At 44.8% G+C, this 25,340-nt stretch overlaps 1 protein-coding gene across 1 annotated transcript in view; it reads left to right on the top strand.

The window, feature by feature from the left end:
• The window catches only part of KIF26B (kinesin family member 26B), a 516,667-nt gene that overhangs the window by 229,613 nt on the left and 261,714 nt on the right, over window positions 1–25,340 (top strand). The window contains exon 4 of the mRNA XM_040263613.1: window positions 16,724–16,893. Coding sequence (XP_040119547.1) covers window positions 16,724–16,893 — 170 coding nt within the window. The remainder of the gene's footprint in view (window positions 1–16,723; window positions 16,894–25,340) is intronic.

A 25,340-nucleotide genomic window follows, 5' to 3' on the forward strand; every position in this document is an offset into this window, starting at 1 on the left:
ACTGATTTGTTAATACAGTTTAGAGTCTTTTAACTCAAGATTGGATGAATAGCTTTTCAAGTGTGAATGAAAGACAAGAATCCCCAAAGATCTGCTCTATTTTAAATAGCAGACTCCAGGGACTCAAGATTTGTAACAAAAGGGCAGATGTGGAAGAGATGAACTCACGGGTCCCACTCTGTGAGAGAATAAAGCACAGCGTTGGCTGCAATCCCTGAGGTGTCGGGGTCTGCCAATCTTGCTGGCTCTAGGTTGCTCACTGGGGGAATCTAGTTAGATAGGCTCACAATCAGTTAGTTGGTATTGACTTTGCTAGGTCTGACCCATATTATAAAGTTCTGACAAGTGGAAAGTATAGCTGAGCTTTGGGAAAAGCCGTAGCATGTAAAATAGACGAGAAAACCAACATCTTAAATGAACAGAGAAGAAATTTGAGCAGAACCATGAGATGAAGAAATTAGGACACTTGATGGAATGTTGCAGCCCAAACAGATTAAAAATAGGTTTTTGTTGAGTAAAGACATACAAGATTTTACAAGTTTGGCTTCAACTCACTCAGAAACTCTGTCTCTTTGTTAATGATGTTAAAAGAGTCTTCTGTTTAAAGATGCTTGAAGAGGTACTGAGAAAATAATATGGACTTGAAGAAATCTAACGACAGCAAAGTTAATTTCTGAATTTCATTTTACAACTCATGGGGTCCAAGATTTTAAAATATCCTTGAATTTGAGAATTCAGGGTTAAGGATATAAGGGATAACCAAATATTATTAAGGGCTTCCCTTGGCTCAGTGGTAAAGAATCTGCCTGCCAATGCAGGAGGCTCAGGTTTGATCCCTGACCTAGGAAGATTCCCCTAGAGAAGGAAATGGCAACCCACTCCAGTGTTCTTGCCTGGAGAATCCCATGGACAGAGGAGTCTGGCAGGCTACAGTCCATGGGGTTGCAAAAGAGTTGGACACGACTTAACGACTGAACAACAAAATGTTATTAAACTTCTAAAGCATTCTCAGTATTATTTTTACTAGTGAAATACACAGTGGAAACATGCCTGTGTAAATAAATGTGTTTTATTAAGCATCCAGATCCCCTGGGTGAACCAATTCAGAAATCCATCAAATGCAGCTGGGCCTGGTGACAAGATTAGTATTTGTCCTGATTGGGATTAATGATCAAGAGTTTCCCAGGAAGCAACCCTGCTGAGCCATTGCCAGAATTCTGGGTGTGTAGGAAGTGATCTGATCCTAAATCAGAAGGGACTAGACCAAGGTACAGTTCCAGACCTCTTCACAGGATTATTTTAGGTCAGCCCACAAATATTTGCCTACTCTTGTACAGCTTTTCAATGAGAGACTTTGAAACATCAGTTTAGAGTCTTAAGCTGTTGTTATTTGAGGAAAAGGATATTTGAAAGTGTTTTTATTTGATATTCCTTATGGCAGATCCCTGATTTTGGAAGCTAAGTGGCAGAGAGGTTGATTGACTTCGTGAAGGTCCTGCAGCCAGCTCTTCAGGTAGAACCAGGCCCCTGGCTTATTGCTGAACTCAGACCCTGACTCTCTCTGTCTGTGTGTATTTCCAGGAATTCTCAATAATTTTAGAGTTCTGCTGTCCTAGTGTTAGTTGTCTGATCCTCTTTTAAATAAGTGCTGCAATTGACTAGCTGTGCCACAAACCAGATGTGTGATTTTGGACAACTCAGGTCACCAATATGGACCACAATCCCTCCATGTTTGCACATGAGAGTTGGCCAAGACTCTATCTAAGGACTTTTCAGCTCCATTAAAACATTTTTGTGAAAATTGCTTTTTGGCTGGTGTAGGATTTGGCAGTTCTGTGGCTGGCAAACAGAAGATGTGAGGTCAGTTCAAAGCTGGAACATTGAAAGTCTGTGATCACTTGGACAGAATCAGCCCCCTTTTCACCATCAATGGTTTGGTACTGCTCTGGGGAACCCTTTCTGTTTTGTTGTTGTTGTTGAATTGATGTATATGTATGTTTTTGCATAAAGGCCACACAAATGTTAAATTAGGGACATACTTTAAGATGAACCAGGAATATGTCTAAACCTCCCTGCGTTATGAGCAATAATGACTTTAGGAGTCCCAGAACTGCATTATCTCATTTTATCCCAGACACAGGCTCACGAGTTCCTCTCCCTGGGGAAATTCGGGCTAAGAGAGGGGAAATGACTTGCCCTGAGTCCCTCATATTGTCATCAACCAAGTCAGACCCAGAATTGGATCCTCTCATTCAGTACAACCCTTCAAGGGCCTGGTGCATGGGACACCCTTTTCTTGGCATTGGGATTCCACTGGCAATTCCATTTGGCCCAGCCTGTCTCCAGTCTGGGCATCTCTTCTTGGTCACTGTAGTTTGAGCTGGCCAAGGAAGAGCAGGATGAATCCTCTGGTCTAGAGCCAACCTCCATGCTGTCAGCTTCCTCCAAGGACTCCAGATAAGGACAGGCCCCTTCCCAGGTGCTGGGAGGCCTGCAGACCTGTGCTTTTACATCTCTGGGACCAAGGCTCCAGCAGCTCCAAACCTCACCCATTCTTTTATGTGGACTCTCCGTTTACCATCCCAGCATCCTGAGGGGGGTGTGTGTGTGTGTGTGTCTGTGTGTGTCTGTGTGTGGGTGAGTGCATGCACACATGAGTGTACACATATGTATGTGTTTATGTGTGTGTACATGCCTTTGTTTGTCAAGTTCCCAACATTGTCCCCTTGGTTTTGCCCAGAATGCAAGCTTGCTTTGGCATTTAGTGAAGTGGCCATTCTGCAGACCTTGGTAGGTCACTTACAGAAAAGTATTGTCTCAGGTCCCTCTTGACTTTTTCTCACGAGAGCTCAGGGAAAATATGAGGAAGTGAGGTGCCTACAAGGAATGCACATTATAAATTCCAGGCCATAACGCACTGCTGGTTTCTTGAAAGTTTTCCAAGCATTAGCCAAGACTTAGGTGAAGAACAGTGGTATGTTCTGGGAAGGGACTGCTTCCTAAAGCTGCATGATGTTGTATAAACACAGCAGGTCAGGCTTGGATGGAAAGGCTACGGTCTGTATTAGAATTAAATACTACATCAGTTCTGTAATCTAATGTTCAGTTTCTTAATCTTATTGTGTTTTCTCTTGGAACCATAACTAATAAACAATGCCATCTGTAAAAGTTACTTGAGCAATTCCAAGCCCCCGCTTTTGCCCCAGAAGTTAGAACTATGTTTTTTAATTAGAAAAGGGTGAGAGAGTGGCTCAATTTTGTGACATGGGTCTTTTAAAACATATTTATTTATTTGGTTGTGCCAGGTCTTAGTTGCAGCATGTGAAATCTAGTTCCCTGAACAGGGATGGAACCCAGGCCCCCTGTATTGGGAGCACAGAGTCTTAGCCACTGGATTACCAGGGCAGTTCCTATGAGTCTTTAAACTTCTTCCTTCACACCTTTTATCTTCACGTACCTCAGGGTTCTGGGTGTAGCTAAAACTCTTGCCTGGTACCAGGAAGAGCCAAGGACAGGCAGAGGGACTTCAACCTGTGAGCCTGATTTTGTCTCTCTTGGAAACTGCGTTCCTAGGATCGATTGCCCAATAGTCCAGAGAATTCCAGCTCCCTACCTGGCCATCACATGCTCAACTCAAGCTGGCTGAGAGGAACTGATCTCTTCTTTTTAAGAATTGTTTTCTATAATGTCCTTTCGTTCTTCTCTTTCTTCCCTTTCTCCTGTTTATCTCTTTTTTTCTTTTTCTTTGTCCCTTGGCCTCTGTTTTGTTTGCCTTTTCTTCCCCACTCTAGTCATCTGTGTCACCACTGTATTGAATGAAGTATATGCTGAAATATCTTATTTTTATTGAATACAGTTTATATATCTCATTCACAGTTTTAAAAACCAGGTGAAAATAACATTTATCCTTCAAAAACAAGGACTTGCCAGGTGTTTTGGTGGTAAATAATCCAACTTCCAATAAAGGAGATGATGGAGACATGGGTTTGACCCCTGGGTTGGAAAGATCCCCTGGAGGAGGGCATGATGTCTCACTCCAGTATTCTTGCTTGGAGAATCATGGACAGAGGAGCATGGTGGCCTAAAGTCCATGGGGTTGCAGAGTCAGATACGACTTAGGGACTGAGCTCGCACCTGTGCTCAAAAGCAAACAAAACTCCAGCAATCCTTTCCCAATTATAACAAGTTCATTTTTACTTGTGTTTGGTCATTAATGTATTAATTGGTGTATTTATTAGATATATTCCATATCCAGATACTGTGCCATTCTGGTAGACCCAGTACGTATCCTCACTGGGCTCACCGTCTAGTCAGGAAGAGAGACCTGTTTGTGACAGGCAGTTACAAAATGAAATAAAACAAATGCTCTGATGTAAGGGCAGGTGTGGGGACCATAAGGAGGGGTGGCCCCGATCATTCAGGGTGGGGAGGCATGCTCAGGGCGTGCTTCCTGGGGCCCTGGCGCTTGGAAGTGTTTAGGGTGGAGAGCAATGGGTGGTGGTGATTTAGTCGCTAAGTCATGTCTGACTCTTGTGACTCCGTGCACTGTAGCCTACCAGGCTCCTCTGTCCTTGGGATTCTCCAGGCAAGAATACTGGAGTGGGTTGCCATTTCCTCCTCAAGGGGATCTTCCTGACCCAGGGACTGAACCCACGTCTCCTGCATCGGGAGGTGGATTCTTTGTCACTGAGCCACTGGGGCTTCCCTGAGCAATGGTAACCTTCCCCCAGTAAAAGAATAGCCCACATGATTCAGTGCATGGAAAAACCAGTAGTTCTTTCAGGTCTTGGGAGCCGAGCTAAGAGTCACCTCTGGCCTACCCCTTGATGAGGGTTGTGCTTTTTCCTTTGACTGTTCTGCTCAGTCTGAATTTGCTTAGTTGCAAATTGAAAGTGAACTCAATTACATCAAGATTCAGACCATTTGATTTTACTTTCCTTTGATCATAAAAATCACCAAACATTGGATAGAGCAAGTCTGTGTGCATATTGAGAAATTATTCAAATGATCCTTTCCTCTGCTCTTCATCAACTCATTGACTGTTAACACGTTTTCTGAATAGGGCAGCCATAGCTGAAGAGCTGTGAATTCTCTGGATGTGATCAGTGCAAGATAGAAAACTCAAGGATAGAAAGGGAAGCTGGCGACATTACCTCCTCCGGACTTCTTCCATGTGGCAGACAGAGTTTAAACTATTATTTGGTGACAGTTGTGCCTCCTTCATAAGGTTGTGGTCAGGATTAAATATGGCAACACAAATACAAAGCTCTTAGAATAGAGCCTGACTCAAAACCAGTAAGGAATATGACGCTGCTCCATTAGGATGTCTGATGTCATTTTTCAGCATTCTCTCAGGCTGAAACTAACCTCATCATGTCAGCTCGACTCCAAGTATCATTATTTGTCTTTGAATGTGTTATCAAACCACCCCACAAAGCATACTTGAGGAGTAAGTATTAAAAGTATTTTCAGACAACGTATTTACATGTATCTGTATGTAGAAATAGGCTTCCCTGGTGGCTCAGTGGTAAAGAATCCCCCTGCCAATGCAGGAGACACGGGTTGGATTCCTGGGCTGGGAAGATTCCCCTGGAGAAGAAAATGGCACCCCATGCACCTGAATATTCTTTCCTGGGAAATCCTATGGACAGAGGAGCCTGGGGAGCTAGCCGTCTAGGCAGTCGCAAAATAGTCACACGTGACTTAACAACGAAACTACAACAAGCATATGTAGAAATACTATCAGGTTAATGGTAAGACTTTATCATTTGTTATCAGATATTCTTTAAAGGAATATTTGAGCTCTGCCTTGAGCTGCACATCTCAGAACTAAGAAATCTAAGGGAAGAATTCAAAACAGACATGCGCCTGGCCTTTGCTGCACCGTGTACCTCAGTCTTTTCTAAAGCTTTTGGGTGGCCCTGCCCCTTTGCCTTCTAGCAGCACAAAGAATAAAAGAAGACAGTCGCCCTGTGCTGAGGGGCCAGATTTAAGCCCCGATAACGGGTATCATGAAACACAAGCAGCCTCCTCTGTTTGCTGAGTCTCATCACACAGGGCAGAACCCTGGATGATGGCGAGGCTGTAAATTACGGGTGAGGAAAAGGTGGTTTCTCCCAGGCCCCGGTAGCACCGGTGTGTGCAATTCTCTTTTGCAAGAGGTCACTGAGTCAAACGCTGTGGATGGGTAATTTTATGGCCGCTAATAAAATTTATAGCCAAAGCAAGCTAAGATAATAAGGGTAATCAAACATCTAGCCCTGGAACATAGGAATCCCATCATGGCCTCTTGGTGCTGATGGGGGAGGGGGTGACTGGACAGCATGTGGAGTTTATCAGACTTGAGGCAGCCGAAGGGTCTGAGAGGTGATCTGTGTGCCTGGGAGCCGTGAGGACTGGGCCAGATCTGGGACCAGGCTCAGGTTATGTGGCTCTGCCTCTGTTCTGTGGACAGCATACCTAGGGCTGTAGGAAAATTAACCAAAGCATTAATGCCTAAAAGTCAACAGTGGCATAGGAGAGGTTCTGAACCAACCCAGTTCTAGAATACTCCATCATGGAAAGAATGTTAACCCACAATTCAGGTGTGACTTGACGTGAGTGAAGTCACTTGAGTGAAGATGAGGAACGATAGCATTTGACTTGGCAAGTGTGCAGAATTCAAATGCGGTTTCACCCAAGGGTCCACTTCTGCTGGGGGCTTTCTTCAGCCCCTTCTGGCTCTCCTGGTTTCCCCCTCCCATTGCCTCTGTGGCTGAGGGCTCTGGATGACCCCGTCTCCTGTAGGCTGCGGGCATATGCTGGTGGGGTCCTGTCACAGAGGCTACCCTGCAAACTCACCCTCAGAGTCTCTGGACCCTGCAAACTCACCCTCAGAGTCCCTGGAGGACTTGGCCTCCTTCTCTGACTTGGCTTAGACCCTCAGAGTCCTCTGAAATGACAAAGCAGGCACAGGCCACCTGGGGCAAACTGAAGAGGATTAACTCTTTGATGCTGTGGTGTTTTTGTTTTGTTCCTTTGTTTTTATTATTGTGGTAAAATAAACATAACCTAAACGTCCCCCTTTGGTGTTTCTGGATAGAGAATCTTTTGTCCCTTGGGTGAGTCTCACACTGGAGAAAATCTCAGCACCTCTGCTGTGTTCCAGGAAAGGCCTGTCTTCCAGCACAGTCTCTAATACTACAGGACAGTCTCCTCTTGAACTACTTCTTCAAGTGATTCTACAATATTTGGGAAATATTTAGAGCACCTACTATGTGCCAGGCATTGCTTTAAGAGCTCTGAAGTTTCAGGTACAACCAAATGATTGAGTTGAACCCTGGAGATGTTATCGTGGTTGTGGAGCCATGTTGTGAATTAAGGGGAGCACTGTCCTTCCAGCTTTGGTTTCTGTCCACCGGCTTTTTTTCTTAGTCCTTTCAGTGATAGATTCTCGGGCTGTCCCTTTAGTCAGCAGTCTCCTGGTGGCCTGTTTTTTTTTTTTTTTTTAATTGTGGTAAAATGTACACAATAAAATTTGCCATTTTAACAATTTGTAACTTGCCGTTAGTTCTGTGGCATTAAGTGTGTTCATGTGTTGTGCGGTCATTGCTACCATCCATCTCTAGACCTTGCCCATCTTCCCAGACTGAAACTCTTTCCTCCTCCAACTCCCCCTGTCCTCCTCCCCAGGCCTCTGGCAACCACTGTTCTACCTTCTGTCTTTATAAACTTAACTACTCCAGGTGTCTGATACAATTGGAATCATACAATATTTGTCCTTTTGTTGTTGTTGTTGTTAAAACATCTTTAGACGAGATTAGTGGGAAACCCATTTTACTACCATAGTTTTCAGTAGATTTTCTTCAGGCAAAAAGAGCCAACAGTAGTTAACTTGCTGCAGTGTCTGCTGAGACTTCTTAGCAAGAACCTGTGCTGTGACATCAGCTCTGCCCCTTTTACAGATCCTGCTCAGGAAGGATGCTCTCCACTGCGCACGGGACCGGAGTGCCTTTGCAGCATGCATCCCTTCCGTTCCGGGCAGGTCTGCTTTCCAGGGGAGAACAGGCGGGCAGAGGGAGATTAGGGTTGAAATGGGATCAAGTTTGCCCAATCACTCAGGGGCAGAAAGCATGACAAGGAAAGAGCACAGTGGAACAGCTTAGTGAGGGCCGAGGGCAGCCAGCCCAGGCTACACTAACCTGCGCAGACACTGCAGAAGAAGAGATCATTCAGGCTTTGGAGACATCCCAGTGCTTCCCTAGTGGGAATTCCTCTTGTTTCTCTGCCTGCCAGGATCAAATGAACATAACTCATAGAAGGAAGCAGTTTGGTCCCCAGAAGGAGTGCTTCCAAAGTAAGAGACTCACATCCATGGCTGTTGGCAAGAATCCTCTGTGCTACTGTCCTTGCCTCACCAAGTGCAGCTGCTTCCCCAAGGGGAGCCTGCTCTGGAGAGGAGGGGTTGCGGGGCAGGGGGCCTCTGCCAGAGGCTGTTACAGCCAGCGGCAGAAGTGACTCAGTGGGGACTGACACATTCCTCCAGTGAAAGCAAAGACTCATATACATAAAGGGGAGAAAAATTCTCTCTCCTCCCACTCTCTGATATGAGCAAAAACTAAGTAAGTTAATGCAGTCTATCTCCCTGCAATGTGATTACTGGAGGAGGACACTGTCCTCTATTACCCTATTATCATAGCTTCCTATTACCCTATGACTGAAATGCAGGGTCTATGTGGTCAGCTGTAACTGTTTCCCTTTGGTTTGGAGGTCCATTTTTTGGCCTTGTCCTTAGCAGGTTTGTTTATCTCATCTGTATTTTACATAGGCTTTTTGAAAGTGTATTCTGCTGGCCTCAATCCCTAAGAGTGCAGCGGCTGATAGCATAGGCAAGGCCAAGGGCTGGCGTTAGCTGGGTCCAGTCACTTTCAGGATAACTGAATTGGTTTGTACATACATCAAAAATATTTATTGAGCATCACTATTTTTGCAGGTGGCTCAGTGGTAAAAAAATATGCCTCCCATGCAGGAGATGCAAGTTCGATCTCTGCGTCAGAAAGATTCCCCTGGAAAAAGAAATGGCAACCGACTCCAGTATTTTTGCCTAGGAAATCCCATGGACAGAGGAGCCTGGTGGGCTACAGTCCATGGGGTCGAGAAAGAGTCGGAGACTTTGTGCCTAAAACAACTATTTTCAAAATCATAAAAAATATTAAGTAACAGTGTAAGTAATAAATAACAATAAAGGAGCTACCCCAATATTAATCGCCTAAGAGAAAATGCTTTACACGTTATATTCTGGGATTTAGGGTCATAATGTCATTAAATACAGTGACTGAGTGGGATGCGTTTGCTGTCCATAAATGTCTCTGCACAGGAAATGGATACTGTGGTGTTTTCTGCTGCCTCAGCAGAGTCAAAGGGAGATGGCTTTCTGGGTCAATAATGCCATTTAAGATGAACCCCCAACCTGTCACACTCTGGAAGCTCTCAGATGCCTTCCTGTCGGTGGGGAAGTTAAAGGTCAATGGCTTATAGATTGCGATTTGCAATGTGAAAGCCACCTTGGTTGATAATAGCCAAACATCTTTTGTCTTGATTTCTGTGGTCACGATCATAACCGAATATAAGATTTGAGACTTCTTTGTTGACCAGTATGTGGCTGCTCGTCCTGAGGTGTCAGTGCAAAAATGTAAATATGATTGTAAGACATGACTCTTGCCTAAGATGAAACGTAAGGGAGGAGCTTTATCTTTGAGGTCTGTGAGCACTTCCTTGTGCACAGGAATGTTAGTGGGGACTCCCACGCACACCAAAGACCCCATGTGGACAAGGACGCACGTGTGCAGATACACAGGCCTCCTCCTCCCTGTGCCTGCTTCCTCTACTGCCCGTCTCCTGTTTAATTGACCACCACTCGAGGGATGTGATGTGGTGTTTTGAAAGTCAGATACTGTTGTGTTAGTGAAACCATCCCGTGTAACTGAGATGGGGAGCTAACCGCAGGTTTTAATCAGAACTAAACTAAACAAAATCCTGCGGTAAAAATCTAGTCCCCCTAAAGTTAGTGACTAGAACCCCCTGGCAAGTTTTCAGTTGCTGCTTCTAGGCTCTAACGTACCCACATAATCAAGATAACGAATCCTTTCCCCTAGAACTTTACATTTTTTAGACATGTTAACATGGAGAGAATGAGGTATGGGGGTCCGAATTTTCCCAGGAAGAGTCTGGTAGCTTTCACAGTGTCGTGAGAGAAGAAATTAATTCAGGACAGTCTGAAAAGCGGGGGTAAACGGTAGTCCTTTCCTGAAAAGAAGGCTTTTGATTGCAGGCTGTTTCTGGCCACTGCTGCTGTCTGGGCATTTCCCCACACAGTGAGCTGTGGGGAGGGGGCCACCAGAGCCCCCATGAGCGGGCGGTTAAAGCCAGGGTGGTGCTTGGACAAGGTGTGGAGAACACGATGCAATGTCTCAGAATCAAACAAATTGGGGTCCAGTCTTGGCTCCTCCTCACTGGCCGCTCTCCCCTGAGGAGGCACCCTGGCTTTCTGACCATCAGCCTCTTGGAATCCAGCTTCCGGAGGCCTGTGGTGAGGGCTCTGTGGGACCGACCACTACAGTCCTCCCCGCGTGCTGCCCACCTACCTGGCCTCACCAAAGGTGGGATTGCTGCACAGCTGGTGAAGGGGTTGGGCTTCTCCTCGCCCTGTTGAGGAGCAGAGTCTTCCGGGCAGATCTGTCCAGAACAGAGCCTTCATTATGGCTGGCAGCAAAAGAGCGGGCCCTTCTCAGAGAGACTTGCTTTTGAAGTGTGGGGGGCCCCTGGCTGGGGGGAAAGGCCACTGCCCTGAAATAAAATTCAGAATTCAAGGAAGAGTGAGTGATGTTATGTCGGTGGTCTGCCGCCCAGGAGGGTCGGCTCGGGAATGCGGGGTAGGGGGGTGTTAGTTCTGTCACAAGGATGATCAAGGAAGGAAATCGGAATCCCTCAGGGGCTATAGGGTCTGCCTCGCGTGGCTCCTGAGACCCAGCTCTGGCTCAGGAAGCGGTGGGGTGGAGGGAATTCACAGTGAGGTCTCTCTCTGTCATTCGTGTTGTATGACCGGGGCTGCAGCCCGTGTGCCCACCCGGACCCTCTTCCCTTCAGAAGGAGGTTGGGAGGGACCCAGGTTTAGCAGCTGCTCACCCAGGAAGGCCAGAAGGTGAGCTCAGACACCTTCCTTCCTTCTGGTTCCCTGAGGACCTCTTTGACCTACAGATTTGGCTAGAAACACATTTAGGAAGCTCCCCATTGCCAAATCACAGACAACATTCCTACATCCCTTCCTCCCTTATTTTGGAGAGGGAGAGGAAACATTGTCTTTCTTCGGCTGACTGCAAGTTTTTTGGGCTAGCTTTCTTTCAAATCTCTTGAGGTCAGTGACTGTGGCAGTTTAGTCACTAAGTCATGTCCAACTCTCTCGACTCCCTGGACTGTAGCCCACCAGACTTCTCTGTCTATGGGATTTCCCAGGCAAGAATACTGGAGTGGGTTGCCATTTCCTTCTCCGGAGGTCAGTGACTAAGTAAAGTTTATGCCATGTACTCTGCCAAGTCTGATTCCCAGGTTATTCAGTAAACTTCAGTCACTGAGATGAGATCTTACAATAATTTTAAAAAAGAATAAAGAATATAGTCAGAAATCTGCATTTCCATCTGAACTTCCCTACTTAATGGCTGAACAGCCCTGGACAAATTACTGACTCCCCTGAACCTCTCTTTTCTCATCTGTGAGATGGGAATAATGGCCAACTTGTCTGCCTAACCAATATTGATAGTTTCAAATGAGGTTTGTAAGAGGAAGAAGAGGTTCATTATCATCAAAGAGGTCAACAGGTATTAGGGCCACCTTTTTTTCTGTTAGTGACGCTGTAACTATCGTAGATATGGAGCTTTAGCCTTCTCTGCTTAATGTATGACCAGTACAGTGACAAGCTATCACAATTTCAGAGAGCCACAGGAAGAATTTGGATGGGAATAGTTGTTTCATAGCCAAATTTCAGCCAATTACCTGTTTCTTTTATAGCGGAACAGTTCAGTTACAACTTACATGTAGTTTGAGGGGTTGAAGAAAAGGGAAATTTTTATAGCAAGCATGACAGTACCATGGTAGGAAGAGCTCCATCAAAACCCAGCATTTTAAAGCCTGTGCTCCAGTGTGTATATGAAAAATCATTGCTTATCTGACAAGAGGGCTCCCTCTCTTTCAGAATAGTCTAGAATATGATTTTATTTGTTCAGTTAAAGCAGCTATCATTGCCTCTGTTGAGAGCAAACCTAGTTGGGCTATTTTTTCAGAATCATAAAGATTTGACTAAAGGAGAGATAACAGATAGGAGTTATGCTTTAGGCCAGCTATTTTGTGGATCATCTTTGTATATGATGTACACAGCTTTCAAGGGGAAAAAGGTAAATATTGAAGATACAGGAGACTGTGAGAAATGTTAGCCTATGTGCCTGCCACAGTACCTGGCATGTACTAAGTACCCAGTATGTGGTTGTTCATGTGAAGAAATGAACAAATGAATCACAGGTCTGAAAAAGAGGCGGCTCTAGATCCCTAATCTAGCACAGAATGGAGCCAGGATGCTAGACTTCAGTGGTGATAGGGAGAGGGGAAAATACTAGTATATCCCAATAGGCAAACAAAATAGAAATACAGTGACGTTTTAAAAAGAACTAAGACTTCTTATTTAAAGGACTTAAGGAACAATATTTAATTAGATAAATATGAGAAGTAGAAAATAATAATAGCTCAGATTTATTCCAAAAATATGTTTTGGACACCCCAGCATTGTGCTGATCTCTGGGAATATCCACTCTCCTGGGGCTTTCGTGTAGTGAGAGTCCATGCTGTTTGTTGTTGTCTAGTGGCTAAGTTGTGTCTGACTCCTTGCAGCCCTATGGACTATTGACCACCAGGCTCCTCTGTCCAGTATTCTGAGGAATACTGGAGTGGGTTGCCATTTCCATCTCTGGGGGATCTTCCCAACCCAGGGATCCAACCTATGTTTCCTGCACGAGCAGGAGGATTCTTTACCACGGAGCTATCACGGAAGCCCCAGTGACCTGCTTTTAAACGCATACTAGAAACCAAGGTAAAGGTATTGAAGGAAGGGCTGCAGTGCTGTAAAATCTCCACAGAGGCTGGAGGGAGATTGGAAGAGGGCTTCCCTGAGAAGTGATGCTTGAGCTCGGATCTGAAGGAAAAGTAGAAGCGTTCCAGATGGAGAGTGAAGGCATGTGCAAAGACTCTGTTGCAAGAGGAGCCTGTTTGAGAAACTTGAGGGAGGCTGGAATCCTGGAGTGCAGAGATTGAGGGGGAGGTCCGCTAGCATTGCTGTAGCTGTTTGTATATTATTTCTGAAAGTTTGTAATCCCTGAAAAAGACACTGGGTGTTAATTGCAGATGACATGAACTTTTAGGTGGGGAGGTCATGCAGCAGTTGACATTTGGGAGGGTACCCCTTCCCTTTTGGCAACAAGCAGAGCGAGACATAGAGAGTGCTCCAAAGGAACCACAGGGCGAGCTCAGCCAAGCTCTTGGGGGGCGTGATGTGATGGGATGGAAGGCATGGACTCAGTTCAGCTCAGTCGCTCAGTCGTGTCCGACTCTTTGCGACCCCATGGACTGCAGCACATCAGGCTTCCCTGTCCATCACCCCCGGAGCCTGCTCAAACTCAGGTCCACAGAGTCAGCGATGCCACCCAACTATCTCGTCCTTTGTCATCCTGCCTTCATCTTCTCCTCTTTCCTTCAGTTTTTCCCAACATCAGGATCTTTTCCAATGAGTCAGTTCTTTGCATGGGGTGGCCAAAGTATTGGCCCCCACCAAAATCACAACACTGACCATGTCTGGAAAGGGGGAACCAGGAGGAAGGGTAATGAACCAGGGACATGGGCAATTTAATTCTCTATATGATTTGATTTCTTTTAAAGTATATTTTCTAAAATATAAAATGTTAAATTTTGTTTTTTATAATCCCTGTCATATGTTTGACCATTATTTGATTTTTTTTCTATATGTGTAAAATTTTTCTTTTGATTAGGAGAAAGAAGGGAGGAGGGAGAAGAGGGCTAGTGCTGGCCTTGGAGTCAGAATCCTGGTCTCAACCAACATTTGTTTGGGCAAATCACTTCTCTGCTCCTCAGTTTCCTTAATTAAGAAAAACAGGATGACCTTGATATCACTTCTAGCTCTAAAACATTCTCTAATTCTAATTTCTACAAGCAACTGAGGGGACTTCCCTGGTGGTGCAGTGGCTATGAGTCCGTGCTCCCAATGCAGGGGGCCCAGGTTCCATCCCCAGTGAGGGAACTAGACTGCACGTGCCTCAGCTGGGAGTTTACATGCTGCATGTAAGACTTTGCATGCCACCAACAAAAGGTCCTGATTGCCGCAACGAAGATCGAAGACCCCTTGTTCCACAACTAAGACCCAAGGCAGGCAAATAAACAAATAAAAATAAAAGCAACTGATTATTGAGTAATTGTATTTAGAGGCCTAAGAACTGAGCGTCCCACGTCCATTAAGAGTTCTCTAAGAGTTAGAGTTAGAGTTAAAGTTCTCTAAGAGTTAGAGTTTCTTGCTTGGCACAAGGTAGCCAATAACTCTCTTTTAAGGAGGCCAGTGCATGGAAATTCATTTGCTGGGTGACACTGTGAAAAGCCATGTGCCCACAGGACCCTTGCCCTCCTCCTGGGCCAGACTCAGGAACCTGGAACTGCCCGGAAGCCCGTGCCTCTGGGTTAGGCCGTCATGTTATTTGCCACACATCCTACTGTCTTCTCTGTGGGTCCAGAGGGCATCTGCAAGGACTGTTCATACATAGAGAGGCAGAGGGATGCCATTCCCTTCCCTCCAAACTTCAGATTCCAATGACATTAATGAAAAGGAAACAACACAAGCAGAAGACCAGACGGTAGCTACAGCCAGTGAATGCATTTTATAAGTGGTAACAAATCGCACAACTCACGCAACTGGTTTCCTGCTTGTTTTTCAGTTTTCTTCGTGTATTAAAACCAGTGTCTCTTGGATTGTAGCTGCTTGATGAAAAGAAAATGGTGCTACAGATTTTGGAGTTTTATGGGGGGACACTGTCCAGGATGGCCTCATGTACCACCAGTGCTTCATCAACACCCACTTTGTGCTGACAAGAGAGTGCATGGTGGTGGCCAGGTCCCTGATCAGCTGCCCCCGCTCCAGCCTGCCTCATTCCTCTGGCAGAGTGGCAGTTGGCTGAGGGGAGCCCACACCCCATGGGCAGCAGAGGAAGCCCCAGGACAGCAGTCCCTGTCTCTGCAGGGGATGCCCTCCAGGCCGTTGGCTGTCTTTCCTGCCTGCTCTCTGCTTTTGCTGATGTAGGCTGAGTTTGCTTACCATGCGTCTAATGAATGAGAATAAGAAAGTGTGTGTTGGCAGAGTTACAACTGAATAATGCCAAGGCTTTCCAAGTCAGAGCATGAATTGAAGCAGAGCAAAGTTTCAAGTCTATGGGGCTCAAGAGTAATCGCTCTTCTTCTAATAATGGAAAGTACAAATGTTTTATGTTCAAAGGTTAACAAATGGACTCTCTCACTGGCCTTCTGGCCTGCTCAGTTACAAAGTAGAAACTGTTCCTGATCTTTGCCTTATTGCTCTTGTATTTTCTAGGCAATTAGAAACATTTTCCTCTCAACATTTAAGAGGTTTGAGCTGCCTGGAGACCTGTTGTTTTTCTTTCTTTCTTTTTTTTTTTTAAACGAAACTAAAAAGTTTCCTTAAAAACAAAACAAAACAAGAACAGTTTTTCCTTTTGTAAGTAGACTGAAGTTTTAAAGTACCAGGCTTTCAAAACAGCACACTTAGACTTGCCTGCATAATTGTTGCATTTGTCATGGGATTAGCACTTTTCAAAAGCACATTTCCATACAGGTATCTAACTTTGCCCAGAAGTATGGTTCTTCATGGTCTATTATGTGCATTTAGGCAAAATGGACCCATCCCCATCCACTAGCATTTGCATTATGAAGTCAATTATTGCCAATAAAATGGAAACCATTTATCTTAATGAACCAGTAGGAAAATTAAGTCTGTTGAAATGGTCTAAACCCTCCAAGAAAAAAAAAAAACTTTAGTAATTCGTGGTAGACTATATCTATTTTTATGAACTCCTCCAAGTCATCTCTTTTCTGACTGCCTATAGCAGCAACAACAGTAACAAATAATGTTTAGTTTAATTTCTTAGGTTCTTCATTAGCAGGTTCACTTCTGCCGTAATAAAAATGATATCTTTGTCCTACTTGTCTATTTGAGAGCACTGAGGGCCATTCCTGGTAAGAAACCAGCACTTGTTGGTCTTTTTGGTCTGGTCTTGGGCTGCAAACAGTGTTGATTAATGGCTCCCGCTTTCACCTCCAAATGGAAGGGAGACACAGACGTAATTGAAACTTACAATGTCAGAGGATCATTTTATTCCATTACATTTAATGAAAATGAGGTGTACTAGCTAAAATGCAGGAAAATGGCCTCAGAGAAGCCCTAGACACTACATGTAGTGTGTACGTGTCACTGAGTGGATGTGGGGAATGTGTGCCTCCCAGTCCCCCCCTGATCCCCATCTCCTCTGCACTCTGGCTTCGACCCCAAAACAGAGAGGCTGCCAGTGGTGGTCAGGAAATGCCATGAGCCACAGGTAATGAGCTCGATATCCGTTTTCCTTGTCAGATCTCTCAGCTGATGACAGAGCCTGGCCGGGAAGGCCTAACAGAGGCGGCGCTGAATCGCTACAATGCAGACAAGCCTTCGGCCTGCAGCAGCGTCCCCGCCCCGCAGGGCTCCTGCGTGGCCAGCGAGACCTCCTCGGGCACCTCGGTGGCTGCATCCTTCTTCGCCAGGTAAGAGAGGTGTCCAGAGCCTCAGTGCTTTCAGGTCAGCCCACCTGATTAGCCTCTCAAGCGGACCAGTTTAGCTAAAACACCGGCAAGAGTTTGGGGCTGTCGTTTGACTTTGCTCTTTAAGTCACAGTTTCTTAACCTCAGCTCTTTGACATCTTGGGGCAGATAATTCTTTGTCGTGAGGACTGTCCTGTGCTTATAGAATGTTCAGCAGCGTCTTTGGACTCTACCTGCTGGATCCCCGTGGTACGTTCGCTGGTTGTGGTGGTTGTTCAGTCACTCAGTTGTGTCTGACTCTTTGTGACCCCATGGACTGCAGCATGCCTGGCTTCCCTGTCCTTCACCATCTCCCAGAGTTTGCACAAACTCATGTCTATTGAGTTGTTGTGACAACATAACTGTCCCCAGACGTTGCCAAACTTTGCCTGCGTTGAGAACCTGTGTTGAGAACATGTGGCTCTAAAGATGGTCTCCACGGGATGTGGACTTTTATGGGTGCAGCCCCATGACTGGTGTTTCCAGATATGTATTCTCATTACAGAAAATGAACTGCTTAAAATTTAACTCTTAAATAAATGTCAGTTTTCTTCCTTCTTGACAGACTAGCTAAATAGTTGTCAAACTATCCAGCTAATTCCAGAAACTTAAAAAAAGAATGCTGAGAAATAAAAAAGAAAGGTATTTCAACAATGTTTTCTGCCTAATTTTAGCAACACGGCAGAGACAGGGCAGGAGACAAAGGACAGCTGGGCAGGAAAGCACTTCAGAGACTATCTAATTTGATCCCTTATTTTATGAAAGAGGAAACTGAGGACCAAAGTTAAACTGTGAGGTAGTTTATAGCAAAGCCAGAAATGGAAACCAGATTCCTCTGCTTTTTTCTCTGTGACTCATTCTCTGATACCATAGAAAGCTTTCTGTACCTAAGATTCGTAAGCTCCTCTTCCCTAGCAGCTTAGTTGGTAAAGAATCTGCCTACAATGCAAGAGACCCAGGTTCAATCCCTGGGTCAGGAAGATCCCCTGGAAAAGGGAATGGCCACTCACTCCAGTATTCTTGCCTGGAGAATTCCATGGACAGAGGAGCCTGGCACGTTACAGTCCATGGGGTTGCAAAGAGTTGGACAAGACTGAGAGACTAACACTTTCTTTCACTTTCACTTACCTGTAGAAAACTTTCTGTACTTAAGATTCTTGAGCTCCTGAGTCAGTAGAGTGTATACTAAATAGCATCAACTATGGAATCAGAAGACCACTTGGGTTTGAGTTCCTGGACTGCCTCTGTGTACTCATCTATAAAATGAGGGTAATACCTATTCATCAGGGTTGCTCTGAAGAGTAAGATGATTGCAAATTATAAAGTATATACTATACAAATGATAATTCACTATGGGCTTCCCTGGTGGCTCAGCTGGTAAGAATCCTCTTGCAAAGTGGGACACCTGGGTTCGATCCTTGGGTTGGGAAGATCCCCTGGAGAAGTGAACGGCTACCCACTCCAGTATTCTGGCCTGGAGAATTTCATGGACCGTATAGTCCATGGGGTTGCAAAGAGTCGGACATGACTGAGCTACTTTCACTTTCATGGATGTCACTGCTGCTGCTGCTGCTAAGTTGCTTCAGTCGTGTCCGACTCTGTGTGACCCCATAGACGACAGCCCACCAGGCTCCGCCGTCCCTGGGATTCTCCAAGCAAGAACACTGGAGTGGGTTGCCATTCCTTCTCCAATGCATGAAAATGAAAAGTGAGTGAGGTCGCTCAGTCGTGTCCGACTCTTGTTATCCTTAGGAATGGTAACATCCAAAGCAGAAATCTGATGAAGGGACTCTGATTAGGAAAGGAGTGAGTTAGAGGAGGAACAGAGACTGACATCTAGGATTAAGACACGATAAAGCCAGCACACGGGGCTTGTTGGAAGACTAGTTTTGAGGCCCCGATTGTTCCTTGGTGCCATGTGTATTGTCCTAGGAATAATTGGGCCAACTTGAATGTATAGGACATAATAGGAAACATGTATGTAGTGGCCGCCTGTCCATCATGTTAGCTGTTTCTGTACGTAAATTTCTGTGTTGTCTGGGACCACTGTGCAAGCTTACTGGGAGGTCATATTCAAGGAAAGAAGAAAGAGATGGAACAGAATATAAGGAAATGCCACAAGCACAGAAGACCCCAGATCCTAGGTAGGCTATTAGAACATGTCCAGAGGAGGGTGACCAAACGGTGAGGAACTAGGAAGCCATGTCCTGGCAGGTTTATTCTGGAGATGGGAGCCCTCGGCTATCTCATGGGCCATCACAGAAAAGAGGGATTTGGATGGTTGTATAAAACACCCTATTATGTGGGCAGAGGCCGAATAAAACCTAAAGATGAAAGGCAGGGCTCTCTAAGCTCAGAATGAACAAGAACTAGCTCACAATTCACACTGCCCCGGGAGAGAGCAAGGTCCCCGTTGCTGAGGGAGACCAAGCTTGCACTGGGTGACTACCCAACCTTGTTTCTGGCAAGAACATTCAGTGCCCAGATGGGAGTTGATCTCCTGAAACATTGAAATGCCTTTAGTTCAGAATCCATCCAGAAATTTTTATAGATTGACTAACTCACACACACACACACACACACACACACACACACACACACAAAAACACCAGAAAAAGGCTTTTGACATAGGAAGAAATAAGAGGCTATGGGCCCTGATGAATACTGTTTAGGGAGAACCGTGTTTACTGTTGGGAGGAAACCAACAGTGTTGTCAGAGTCAGGGAGAGGATGTCAACATGTGATGGACCTGGAAGGCCTGGGTGCAGGGAGAGGATGTTAAGATGTGATGGACCTGGAAGGCCAGGGTGCTGGACAGAAGGTGCGTGGAGGCCAGCTTTCATGCGGATCAGAGGAGGATTGGAAGAATGGAACGCCTGGCAAAGATGGCCTTCCTGAGACTTTTACTTGTACACCAAGGAGTAGAATGGAAACACCAAGATGGACCCAAATGAATGGGCCAATGATGTCAGCTGGTGACATCCCTGCAGATGATGTTAGTGATAAACAAGAACTCTTGATTTCATAATTGCAGGGACTTCTGATATGAGCTTTCAAAGAGCCGGAAAGAATTCAGAGGGCTGCCTAAATTCTTGTTATTGCTTTCTTTGTGATAAATTTTGATAGCACTTGAAGCATAATGGTTTAAGGCATTAAAAGTACATGGCATGTTTTTACTGCCATGTGTAAAATAGATAGCTAGTGGGAAGCTGCTATATAGTGCTGAGAGCTCAGCTCAGTGCTCTATGATGACCTAGATTCGGGGGATGCGGTGAGGCGGGGAGGAGGCTCAGGAGGGAGGGGCTATATATATATACTTACAGCTGATTCACTTTGTTGTATAGCAGAAACTAATATGACATTGTAAAGCAATTTTATATGTATTATATATAATAAACAGGGATCAGGACTAATAATGGTAACTTTGCATGCCATAGCTGGGTAATCAACGTTCATATAAGAAATACTTACATATAGATATAGGAAATATAATTGGTTTATTACATAAATTAGCAAAATAAATCTTTTAAAATATTTTTTACTGGAGTATAGTTGATTCACCATGTTGTGTTAGTTTCAGGTATACAGCAAAGTGAATCAGCTAAATATAAATCATCTTATATTGAAGAGGGAATTTAGCATAAAATACCATCAACTAAAGAGACAATGGCAGTGGCACCCCACTCCAGTACTCTTGCTTGGAAAATCCCGTGGACGGAGGAGCCTTGTGGGCTGCAGTCCATGGGGTCACGAAGAGTTGGACATGACTGAGTGACTTCACTTTCACTTTTCACTCTCATGCATTGGAGAAGGAAATGGCAACCCACTCCAGTGTTCGTGCCTGGAGAATCCCAGGGACAGAAGAGCCTGGTAAGCTTCCACCTCTGGGGTTGCACAGAGTCGGACAGGACTGAAGCGGCTTAGCAGCAGTAGCAGCAGCAAAGAAACTAAGTATTTCTTTTTTAAAAAGCACATGGTGTGGGTTTAAAGGGTTCGCAGTATATAGTGAAGGGGAAGTACCGTGTAAAAAAGAATAATTCTTTAAATATATATATATATATTTGTATACTTTAAATATATGTTTCAAGAATGAACATAGATATATATTCCCCCCCACCCATTACTCTGTTTGCTCTGCTGTTCTCGTCAGTAAGCGTTGGGCCTCATATCTCCAGGAAGGGAGGCAGCATACTGACAGCCTCTCTGTCACTGATGGGGACTGAAAGCAGAGGGCTGAGTGATCTGCCCAAGGTCCACACTGTCAAGAGAGAACCAGGGAGGTGCCTCACATCGTTAGGTTCCCAAAGGCCCACGTGAGAAGTCAAAACCAGCTGGGCTTATGCTGTCAAACCGTAAACTGAGCTCGCAATCAGATGAGCTTTTTGTTTCTGCTGTAGTGCAGCTGTGTGAGGTGATAGTAGAGGTGGCTTTCAGTGAGCGTAAAATCTGGATCTGCCACTGGTGCCAGAACTGGAGACAGGTTAGTGTTTATGTGGAACACAGTAAAGTTAGGCTTTATGTGGAAGAACGGGAGCATCTCTCCACATCGAGACTGGGGACAGAGCCAGCTCCTCGCAGCTGTGCTCACCACTTTTCAACTCATTCGTCTTGAGCGTGTGAGGGACACATCTCCCCTAGTCTGCAGGGCTCTGGACTCCGCGCAGCTCCTCCTGAGCACAGGGGGGCTGGCCTTCAGGGATGGTGCTGGCGTCATGTTCTTGCACCTAGGAGTGGCGCCATTTGCCAAATGTGTGGCCAACCCTGGCTGACGTTTACTGAGCGCTCAGTATATATCACTCACTGTACTGAGCGCTTTGTGGGCAAAATCTCCCTTAATCCTCAGAGTAACTTTGTGACGTGGATCCTGCCACTTCCTCTGTTTGATGAGCAGAGAAAGCGGTGTCCTGAGTCAAGTCTCTGGCCCAAAGCTGTTCAGCTGGAAGTGGCAGGGAGGGGAGTCATCCCGTGCCTTCTCACTGTGAGCCTTGATGCTGTTCTCTATGCTAATGAGTAGGCCCAGGAAATACTTTACTGCAAGGCTTTCCCACCATAATCATGAACTGATGATCACTGCTGATAAAACCCTAGAAGTAAGAGGGCCCTGCAATCAGTTTGAGAAGATAAGCGGAACAGCGACAAAACCTCAATTTGTTGAGGGCTGCAGATGTCCACATTTTTTTTTTTCGTGATACAAACCTTTCTTTTAAAGTGTTTACTTTCTGGAGCTATGGGTAGAGTTCTGAGTGGACCTTGTTGCATTTCAAATTTAACAGCTATAAAGTAAGAATTCCAGTTCTGAATAATACTTTTGACCAGGGCTGCCCCTCGTGTGGTCTCTCAATGGCACATACTTACTGGTCTGTGGTAAGTGTGGAAATTCAGAGGAACAATTTAGCAACTTCTGTAGCAAGTTGACAGGAGTTTTATGCCTGTTGAATCTAAGAATAAAAAAGTAGTATTAGAAATAAAGAGGAAAAAAAGATTCTTTCACCAGATAGTTTCAGAAATGCAGCTTCAGAAAATGCATCTGTGTGTGCGCTCAGCCGTGTCTGACTCTTGCGACCTCATGGACTATAGCCCGCCAGGCTCCTCTGTCCATGGGATTTTCCAGGCAAGAATACTGGAGTGGGTTGTCATTTCCTCCTCCAGGGGATCTTCCCCTTTCAGGGATTGAACCTTTGTTTTCTTCATTGGCAGGTGGATTCTTTACCACTGAGGCACCTGGGAATCCCCTGCTTTAGAAAATATTGAAGCCCCAGTAGCTTGCCCTTCTATATCTCCCTTGCCAGACTTTCTTTATTTCTTTAAATATGAACATTTTCTGACCCCATGAGCTATACAGTCCATGGAATTCTCCAGGCCAGAATACTGGAGTGGGTAGCCGTTCCCTTCTCCAGGGGATCTTCCCAACCCAGGGATCGCATCCAGGTGTCCCGCTTTGCAGCCAGATTCTTTACCAGCTGATCCACAAGGGAAGCCCAAGAATACTGGAGTGGGTAGCCTAACCCTTCTCCAGTTGAACTTCCTGACCCAGGAATCGAACTGGGGCCTCCTGAATTGCAGGCAGATTCTTTACCAACTGAGTTATCAAGGAAGCTCCAAGTTTAAGGTATACATGGTATACCTTACATAATTTGTCTTACATGTATTGTGAAATGATTACTGCATAGGTTTACCTAACACCTATCACCTCATACAGATACAGATACAAAAAAAGAAAAGAAAGAAATAATTTTTCCCCTTGTGATGAGAACTCTTAGGATCTCCTCTCTTAACAAGTTTCAAACATGCCGTACAGCAGTGTTAACTATAAGGGGAATCAGATGAAGGTCGTCAAAAGGTACAAACTTCCAGTTATGAGATAAATACTAAGTACCAAGGCTATAATGTACAATATGATGACTGTAGGTGAGATTTACTTAATTATGTACTTTGTGTTTTAAAAGTATGAAGTGCATGAAACCCTATAAAAACTCTTGAGTGAATCCTCAGCATTGCAGGTTGAGGTAGTGGAATCCTAATTTTACTTTGAAGAGCAGTGAACAATTTCTGGATGTTGCCTAGAACTGCCAGGAATTCTGGTAAAGTAAACGAATCTTTCAAGCGATCTCATATCTTTGCATTGATGTTCTTTCCCAAATAACCTGACCGATAATCATATCGTTGTTGTTTTAAAGCTTCTGGAGGATTTTAATCTACATTCAGATCAGGTATTGGAAAAAACAGTGAAAATTGCCAGATATCACATGAGCTTTGTTAAGACAAGTTCAAGTTTGGCAGAACTAGTACTGCCATCTCTGGGGTTGGTGAGCACATGGGTTTTCAGATGCCACTTGTTACTGTAATACTTTTTTATTTACAGCTTTTGCCTTTACTTTACAACCTTTGTAAGACCATATGTAACTTTTTACCAAATTCAAATGAAAATTTCAAGTAAAATTATATAAAGGGCATTTCTGGTTATTAATATTTTTTCATTTCTCTATTTGCTTAATGCCAATAAATCCTTTAAATCTGTTTTCGTAGGTTTTGTTTGTTTCAGATTACTGAATGTCTTCTCTAGTATTCCGGCCTGGAGAATTCCATGGACTGTATAGTCCATGGGGTCGCAAAGAGTCAGACACAACTGAGCGACCTTCACTTTCACGTTCACTTTCAAATCCTTACTGTCTGTCTGCTCATTGTTGGGTCCACCATATTAGTTAGAGCTTCTCCCTCTCTTTTCCTCTGTTTTTCCAGTAACAGGGTTCTTTTGTGATTATTGACTCTCTTCTGGAAGATTCTAATCTTTACACAGTATTTTTTTGTTTTTTTAACTGTTGATTAAAAAGACATAGCTCCTAGAATTTTCTGCATACATTTTTATGTTCACCTCAATATCAGATTGTAAGTTGTTTCGTAGGATTCACTTGCTCTGTTTTCTCTCTCTGGCTTGCCAAGCTGTTTCTCATTTCTTTTTGCTGACTTTTTGCCTTTTGCCAGAACTCACTCTTTTCTTAGGAATGTTATTATATTTCTGTCCATCTCCACCTCTTGTGCAGTTTCTTCCATCTTTGTTCTTAGACCATTCCTCATATCACCTGATGGCTTTTTCCAAGGCCCCTTGTCATGCAGCTGACTCTTATGACTGACTTAACCAGCATCCTTTTGAGGCCAGAGATTGCTGTGGCATTAAAACCTAGACCAACTCGGATCCTGAATCGGGGCTAAGCTGAGCTGAGTGGGCTGACACCCAGCTCCAAGGCCTTACCCTCATATGAGTCTCTGTGTTCATCTACCCACCCACCCCACCCCCCTATCACAAGACCTGCTCCTGGTACTCTGCGAACATGTGCTGCTTCACACAGCCTACTTTTAGGAAGGAGGTCCTTCCTAAAAGCCATTTTCCACATTCTCGCTGACAGGCAGCTCAAATAGTGCCTTGTTTAAACCAGGTACAGCAGATGCTTTTCAAATGTAATCTTGTACAGTGAAGGCTTTCTTTAGTCCCTGGGCATGTTGACACAGAGCAGTAGTAGTTGGTTATTTGCAAGGAGCTTATTAAGTCAAAGAAGGATGAGGAGTGTGAAACTGCTCATGGTTCTTCTGTTCTTCCATCAGGTACAGTTGCCTTAGGGATGCTTGCATCTTCCATTATAAACGCATCAACACTTATTACCAGAGAAGAACTATCCTAAACAGGCCACAGTTGGTCTCAGGTAATCCAGGAGGAGAAAAATGGAGCAGCGTGCACAGATCCGACTCTTCTCCTGCTGATTCTTTGTGGAGACGGGGCAGACTTTCTGCCCCCAGTTTTGCAGATTAGAAGTTCATTTCCAGCACCATGTCCATTACAATAGAATGATAACTTTACAAAAAAAAAAAACAAACAAACAAAACGAGAGGGGCTTTGGGGAGCTCATTTTGTGGAC

Source organism: Oryx dammah, unplaced genomic scaffold, assembly GCF_014754425.2.
Source record: "Oryx dammah isolate SB20612 unplaced genomic scaffold, SCBI_Odam_1.1 HiC_scaffold_21, whole genome shotgun sequence".
NCBI classification, from domain to species: Eukaryota; Metazoa; Chordata; class Mammalia; order Artiodactyla; family Bovidae; genus Oryx; species Oryx dammah.